The sequence below is a fragment of the Strongylocentrotus purpuratus genome, unplaced genomic scaffold (assembly GCF_000002235.5).
Source record: "Strongylocentrotus purpuratus isolate Spur 01 unplaced genomic scaffold, Spur_5.0 spur5_scaffold_21, whole genome shotgun sequence".
Lineage (NCBI taxonomy): Eukaryota > Metazoa > Echinodermata > Echinoidea > Camarodonta > Strongylocentrotidae > Strongylocentrotus > Strongylocentrotus purpuratus.
This window is the reverse complement of record NW_022145607.1, coordinates 7,760,706-7,769,039: the sequence shown is the minus strand read 5'-3', so window position 1 is coordinate 7,769,039 and position 8,334 is coordinate 7,760,706. Positions and strand designations below refer to the sequence as shown.

The following is an 8,334-nucleotide window of genomic DNA, read 5'->3' as shown; positions in this document are numbered from 1 at the left end:
GAGTGGGAAGTGAGAGAGAGTAAGATATATAGAAACAGGAAACAATGTATATCATTTTCTTGGAAAACGCCTCATCTCCCGTTTGTTGACCCCGTAAATGCTTCCCATGTAGGTTTTTGTTCCATCAAATCAAGCAGAATCAAATCGTTTTCGGCTCATCAAAATAGTAATATCAGAAGAAAAATAGAGCTCGTATGGTCATTGACCCTAAACCACTAAACTATAGGGTTTGAGGCTTTTTCAGATAATGTCAGCAGAAAATAAGGATTTTTATAGAAAAAATGCAGCAATTTTCCGTCTATGTTGATTAATGATGACTGGCAGACGAGGGAGGGAAGGAAGAGTGGGATTGTAAGTTATGTGTGGTTATACCAGCTTTGCTCCATGCGAGCAGCGAGCGAGTGTTAGTTGAAGATTTAAGAGAAGAAACTTGGGGTATACCTTAGGGAGGAATAGCTGTCAAACCACAGGGACTATCAAACTATGGGGATGAAGGAAAGAGAATACTTTCTAGTGTGATATGAGAGATGGGTGGTATAGGGTCATTTCTCCCTCTCTCTTTATGCACCCTGTTGAATCGCTTGTTATGCTCATAATTCATTAGCTTTCTGGGAAATTTACATTGTTGGTAGCTTGCGCTTCTGAAGGAATCGTGAGAGTTCTATTCAGTTTCTCTCTTTTCAATGGTGTCCTTTTTCTCTTTCTTGTTTGTTTTTTGTTGGTGGCGGCATTTCTTTTGGTCAAATATGAAGTGATTGTAACTGTTTCTGCTCAATCAGGGCACTATTAAAAAAGTGTGTCATCCTTCAGAGTTTTAAAGATAAACTCCAGTTTTGGTAAAAAAAAGAAAATTAATTCTCACAGAATCAAACAAAACTTACACTGAATGTTCAAGATTACAAATAAATGACATGTGCCAAACAATTTTGGAAAAAAAAATGTATACTGGCTGAGTAATGAGCATAGAAAGACAAGGAAATCAAGGTAGTACTAGCCCTGACACCATGTGTGTTGTCCCATATATAGCTTTCTGTGTACAGTGCTCGTTACTTTACCAAGACTCGGCCAAATTTATGATGATTTTGATGACTCCAGAACCTTGCAGTGCACACCAATACTTACATGCTACATGATCAAATGTTTCTGATCCTTTCCACACCTTTTCTTTCACAATGCAATCGCATTACCAGAACTGGAGTTTATCTTTAATCAGAAAGTTAGGGGTTTGGTCCATGACCTGTTTCTATATAGCCTTGGCAAATTAAGGCATTTTGTTACCATTGCCTCTCTAGACCCAGGTATAGTATTCCATGTCTTGATCGGAGTGATAACAAAGTACACAATACAGAAACTTGACTTAAAATTGTGCATTATCATAATCATATTTATTGTCTTCATCGTTATTATTCTAACAGTCTAACCCTCTGTATATATATATTCTGTGTTATTATCTTTCATCTCTTCCAGTATTACATGAAGATTTCTTTACATTCATTTTGTTTCTATCTTTCTCTTTATGTTCTTTTATAAACCTCTGACCTTTTTTCTAATTATTTATTATGTAACTTGAACCCTCCCCCATATTCCATACAAGTTTGATACTCCTTCATATTGTAAACATCCCAATGTTTCATATTGTAAACATCCAAATGTTCATATTGTAAACATCCAAATGTTTCATATTGTAAACATCCCAATGTTTAAGTGGAAAAGTGATGTCATCATTTCCTTGAAACGGATGCTTCGCCAGAAAGCCCCTGGACACATTATTACTTCTCATTTATTGAATGTCATATAAACTAACTGTGCCAAGAAATGTAAAGTTATTGAGTTACTGGAATCTAGAGCAATAAACTCTGACTCGGAGTTGAAAGAACTCACTTCAATGTCAATATGTTTTCAACAAGAAAGGAAGATAATGCATACGGAAATAAATCAGAGTATAATTTGTAGTTGTTAGTAGTGCATGCATGTATTTGCAATGGTTTTGTACAAAATATTGAATGATTAATTCATTGAGGAGGAAAGTATCTATATTTTTCTCTGAAATAGGCCTAATGCATTTCTTGTACTTGGTTTTATTTTAGGATATTTCTTTTTTTAGATTTCTTGATTTTATTAATACGTGTATCATTATTATATCATTCATATTTTTGGAAAGCTAAAGTTAATGTTTTTAAAAAAATTGGTTCCCTTTAAGTTTACAGGGTGAAAAATAGAGCAAAATGCACAAAAATGAGCGTGAACTGGCCAGTTTCCAGACCCCACCACATACATACCCACTAATCCCCACTCACGATCGCTTCATCTCTAACAGGGTACTCACTACCCTGGTCATTTAGAAAACTTGATTAAAAGTCATTACCGAGAATTGAACATTATTAGTAACATACCTCCAAACACTTGGCCATGCCAATATAACACATAAGATGTCATCACTGATTTCCTCACCTAAGCCTGTGTTGGTGGAAGGTTTTTACAATGCCTTAATTCAATTCCAATTCGTCAAAATACTATTTGATAATACAGCCAAATAAAAAAGACAAAATAAATCTAATGATGTGAAGTATATGTTCATTTCCATCTTGTAAATGCAGCTACAAGAATAAGTGTACACAAGTCCAAAAGCTTAGATTGTACAATTGAATGGGTTCCTTTTTATGATTCACTATTTGGTTAGGGCATAATTTCACCAAAAAAATGATTGAGGGTTAGGGCGTTTTGTTATTTAGCTTAGGTTTCAGTATATGGTTAGGATTAGGATTAGACTTTGTGTTTGGTCCAATACCTGAAGTTAGGAATGTTTTTAGTGCTGTACCGGTAAATTGAAAGGGGAACTTTTCTTCTTAGAGGATATGTCATATGATCTTTACTGAAAACTGGTTTACATACTACCTCTGAAAATGTCTGTATTATTAGATCATGAATTTTGCTTTAAAAAAAAACATGAATACTCAAGGGATATAAGGAAAGCTCATTATATCCTTTAATAGGCTTGTTGAGGATTATTTTGTGGTATAAAATTGGCCATCACTTTTGACAGATGCTAAAAGTAAAACAGGGATTAGAGGAATGCAATTCAATTTTCAGTAATTTTTTGGCAAATATATGTAATTGACCCTACCTGTTGATTTCAATTCTATATTAGAAATTGAATCTAGGAGGATTAAATGATTGTTAGAAACTAAACATGCATTAGTTATTAAATTAGGTGATAGTGCATGATGGAGATAAACTTGTTGTAGGTACATGTTGATAAAACATGAACTTGTTGAAAATTCTTGCTATAAAAGGTTTGTTTTGAAAATGCAATAGTAGGCCCGCTAGATTATTTTATTTTAAAAAAATCGACATCTAAATTACAGAATTAGTTACTTTCAAATTTTATATTCAGACACATCTCTTTTCAGTAAATATTCTGAAGATAATTTTTTTTTTTTGTGGCTGCGTTTATTCTAATCTCTGACTAGATCAATCGATTTTCTATCTTCTTTTCAGAGAACGATGCTTCAGTTTATGAGAGAGAAAGATGAAAGATACATAGAGTCAGCCACAAGGTGGCAGCATTTCACTCAGTCACAGTGTCCCCAAAACAATATAAAATGTGTATAATAAGATTGTGTCTCACATACTTCAGGAATGGGGAAAAGATATTGTTACCATTTTAACATTCCTTTAAAGAATATGAAAGAAATTCTATTTTAGAATGGTTCCACTGTTACTGTATATATCTTTTTCTATAAATCCTCCAACATTTTGATAGATAAAACAAAAGTCATTTGAAAATTCTAAAGGACATAAGATTTAATTTCTTTTCATTGATAGTAGACTGCATCCACATTGACAGAGATGGCAGTATTTAATATTATAGAACAGTCAAAGAGCAGTGCACTTGTATCATTACCAATATGCATTTAACTTCTCATATTATTAGAAATACAGTTTGACACTAAACAGATGCAGCTTCCACACGCTTTAATTTTGTACAACAATTCTTTTGTCTCTTTTTTTCATCAGGTTTGCTTTGGGAGATTGTAAGAAGCCTGTGTATGAGTCTGCATCACTGATTGAAGATATCGTCCACCATCAGATGACTATTCTGGTAAGTGTGAGATATCAACATTACTTTATACTGCCCATGACAGGAAACAGTGGAACTCCTTTCATTTCTTTTCATAAAAAAAGAAAAAAAGAAGAAAGGCGAAACAAAAAAAGGAGGAACAACATTGAGAGCCAGATTTATAAAAGAAGCAGTTACTTGAGTTACTTTTGAAGGATCCTTTTGATAATCATGGTTATCCCTCTCAGGCCAGTTAAATAAATTCAAATTAAAAATCTTTTCATTTAGAAAAAAAAAGGAAATTATATGAATATGTTTCAGGTAATTAATCATATTTCATCCCATATGGATTAGGAAATAATAATATTAATAGTTCGGCCTTATATAGCGCTTTTCGGGACCGCAGAACCTCTCAAAGTGATTTACAGATATACATTTTAAACACGCATAATTCTTGGTGAGATATTCCTCTTACATATTGAAATACTGCAATTTGTACATATGAATAGCAAATGAATTCAATGAAACACCAAATCCTTTAGACCCTTATTTTTATTTATTTTTTTTCTCTACTTTTTTTTTTAAACACTGATTTGTAATGCTTCTTGTAATTGCTTACAATATAGAATGTTATAGAATCTTAGGAAATACTCGCACTGAAAGACTCATGATCATACAACTCTTGAGGAAAATGTAGGCCTTTCATTCAATGTTGTTGCTTGTGCTTCATGATCCTGATATTTAAAGAAATTCCACCCTATTTTCTTTTACAGCTGCAGAGGGCAGCAGACGTCTGTATCCTGAGAGGGGCAAGGTTTACCAGCATTGAAGACTTCATTTTCTTAATGAGAAAGGATCACGATAAACTGAGAAGATTGTTCCAGTTCCTGAGCTTCAAAGATATGGGCACTAAGATTAGCAGACAAATCAGTATTGAGGAGGAGGAGGATATATCAGATGGTAAGAAGTAATGAAGGGAGGGAGAGTAAGATATATAGATAGAAAGATAGATAGATAGATAGATAGATAGATAGATAGATAGATAGATAGATAGATAGATAGATAGATAGATAGATAGATAGATAGATAGATAGATAGATAGATAGAGAGGGGAGAGAGACAGACAGACAGACAGAGAAAGAAGTGAGAGGAATAAGAAAGAGAGAGATAGAGATGATGAGAACAAAATTGGAGATAAAGAAATAAACAAGAGAATCGCAAGAGCGATCAAGGTAGGATTAGAAAATGTATTTCAAAAGAGAAAGTCGTCTTAAAAGATAATATGAATAAAAAGAGATAAAAACAGAGAAAAAGATAGATCTAGTCAAGATATTGAGAAGAAGTTTATAATCGGATTGTGATAATGAACAGAAATACACTGCTCAGACTCAGAGCCAGAAGGGCATTGCCATTAAACATAGTGTTCACATCCTTTATGGCTTTCGCCAGACAATATTATGCAGATGAGAATGATGGCGGGGAGTAGGTGCTGAGCAAAATCTTTACGATATTCACTTTTTTTAAAGGCTAGTCTTTAACAAAATTTCTATAGTTTGTATGACTGAACATTAATTTTGTTCTTCAGAGCTAAAAGCAACACAGGCCAAAAGACGAAAGCTATGTCAGGACATCCTGTCCAGTATTGACCACACAGGGGAGCTGTCTATGTTGCTGGAATCTGACGAGGTAGATGCCATCAAGCTTGAGAGACAGGACAGAGCTGATCAGAAGGCTCGAGGAATGGACTTGAATTCTTACAAGGAGTATGCAGAGGCTAGGAGAATGAACTTCAGTAAGTTTGTGATGTTTAGTTGTAGTACCTCTTGAATTATAGGGGAGCAATGAGAATTTCCAGCACCTTTAAAGTGAAAACAGCTGAAATACTGGAATGTTATTTATAATGATTATAATATAATATTGTTTTTTATAAACTAATAAATAAACTTTATGAACATACACTCTTCACACACTTCATTATATTGTAAAAGACAGATTCTATGAGTAAATTTAAAAAAGAATTTTGGTCTGTTTCTATTAAACCTATTGCATTTGTAGTCTATTGATGTTTCATATAATTTTGTTCCCTTTTCAGTCAAGAAAGCGAGCAAGTTCAAGGAATGGTTAGACATAGGCAACCTGGAGCCTAAACCCAATGCTTTTGCTATGGAGATTGTAGGCTTCCTGGCTCATGATACGGTAGCACAGGTGAGTCTCTCTAAATACAATGAGGTTACTTTTAATGCTTCTATGTCATGGATTGAATGGAAGGGGCTGATCATTATCTGTTTGTTTCAGTTGGTGTGTTTTTGTTTGTTTATTTGTTAGGTGGTGTATATGTCTCAGGTAATTGAATGATACTTTTGAGACTAAAATGGTAAGATTTAAATAACAGAAAGGAAACAACACACAACTAATGGTGCACATTATACTGGTGTTACTACCTTGTAACTTTAGGTTTTGCACATGTAAGTCAAAGGTTCTGTTTTGCAGCATTCACCAAACATTCTAGCACATTGAGCTCTACCAAAACCAACCGTGAAATCATCTGCTCTGTCAAAGGATAATGCATGTTCAAAATATTGGTTTTAAAATTACATGTCTAACAATAACTTTTTGTTCTCTTTTACTATCATCCTCAGATTGTGGATCTCTCTTTGCTAGTCCAGAGGGACATGTTAGTTTCACCTTGTGACCCCATCTCTAAATCTATGACCCCTATCTATTTCAGTAACCTTTCACCCTTAGCCACCCACCCCCACCATGCCAAACTCAAGTCAGCCAACACCCCTCCCACCACTCCCTCACAGTCTCCTGTCCCTTCTTCCCCTAAGTCCCCCACAGACAAAATGGTATCACCCTTCCTCTCCTCCACCAATGGCAATGGCAATGGAGGCAACCTGAGTGCTTCTAATAATAGCAACAACTCAGATAGTTCATCGCAGTCGCAGGGGGAGACGAAGGCTCCTCTAACACCAGGAGGGACTTCAAAGTCAAAATCAAAGAAAAAGAAAAAGGTACACTAACAGAAATATGTGTTTTCATGTTTATGAAACATACATTTATAGTTAAGTGATGCAATTATTTCAAAAGGAAATGAATGCTTTCTTTCTCTGTTGTATATTTAGTATCATGTCTATGTGTCATATAGATTGCAAAGACAACTTAAGAAGTGTGTAGTCTCTGATATTATGGTGATTGATTCGTCTGGCCATGGACATCGCAAACATCATGTCATTGAAAATATTAGCATACAGGTCATCATTAAAGAAATAGACCATAGAACATGTATATCGTACTCTTATGGAGCCCTATCTCATCAAATCATGCTTGAAACTTTATAAATGTAGTTCTGTATTTATCTCACAGGATTGTAGTTCATCTCTAGCTGCCTTGAGTCAGTACCGTGCCATCAAACCTCATCATATCATGGAAGCTATGTATTGTTCTATTGTATTATTGTATCTCACAGGATCGTAGTTCATCTCTAGCTGCCTTGAGTCAGTACCGTGCCATGGAACCTCATCATATCATGGAAGCTATATATTGTTCTATTGTATTATTGTATCTCACAGGATCGTAGTTCATCTCTAGCTGCCTTGAGTCAGTACCGTGCCATTGAACCTCATCATATCATGGAAGCTATATATTGTTCTATTGTATTATTGTATCTCACAGGATCGTAGTTCATCTCTAGCAGCCTTGAGTCAGTACCGTGCCATCGAACCTCATCATATCATGGAAGCTATATATTGTTCTATTGTATTATTGTATCTCACAGGATCGTAGTTCATCTCTAGCTGCCTTGAGTCAGTACCGTGCCATTGAACCTCATCATATCATGGAAGCTATGAGGAGATACACCGATGTCATTCAACCAATGGCTTACTTCTCGGTATGAACACACCCTTGACAATAATATTTATCCTTGTAACTATTGTAGGCAAATGATTAGATTTGAAGCCAATGTCACAGTGTGCTTGAATGAACTACAATGACTCGGAATCCAGTCTTCTTATATTACATGTTGTTATGTCAGGCAAGCTTTCAGGTTTTCAAGAACAACCTTTGTTTAAAAATTATACATAAAATTTGAATACCGGTATGTTAGTAACCTGGTCTATTCACCATGGCTCTAAACCCTGGACCACAACATTGTTTGAGTATGTCATGTGCGCTGCTTGTGTGACAAAGGTTGAATGTGGCAATCCCCTTCTTGTTCCATCTGCTGACGAAAGCAAGGAATGAGTTAATGAGAGAGATAAACCTGTCAGTAG

General features: G+C 35.0%; 1 protein-coding gene across 2 annotated transcripts; it reads left to right on the top strand.

The window, feature by feature from the left end:
* The first annotated feature begins 4,017 nt into the window (after nt 1-4,017).
* Nucleotides 4,018-7,889, top strand: LOC586422 (transcription initiation protein SPT3 homolog). 2 transcript variants are annotated; one of them, XM_030995263.1, is made up of 6 exons: nt 4,018-4,102; nt 4,834-5,020; nt 5,646-5,852; nt 6,153-6,265; nt 6,700-7,074; nt 7,736-7,889. In XM_030995263.1, the coding sequence occupies exons 1-6, from the start codon at nt 4,091-4,093 to the stop codon at nt 7,844-7,846; spliced, it is 1,005 nt and encodes a 334-aa protein (XP_030851123.1). In that variant the 5' UTR covers nt 4,018-4,090; the 3' UTR covers nt 7,847-7,889. The 2 variants fall into 2 exon arrangements, with proteins under 2 accessions (XP_030851123.1, XP_030851122.1); XM_030995262.1 differs by lacking the exon at nt 7,736-7,889 and adding an exon at nt 7,530-7,666.
* Nucleotides 7,890-8,334: the final 445 nt, after the last annotated feature.

Bases quoted from the DNA above. Each gene is read 5' to 3' on its own strand.
- LOC586422 (XM_030995263.1), top strand. The intron at 6,266-6,699 runs GTGAGTCTCTCT...TATCATCCTCAG, and splicing joins CTCATGATACGGTAGCACAG to ATTGTGGATCTCTCTTTGCT. The intron at 7,075-7,735 runs GTACACTAACAG...TGTATCTCACAG, and splicing joins AATCAAAGAAAAAGAAAAAG to GATCGTAGTTCATCTCTAGC.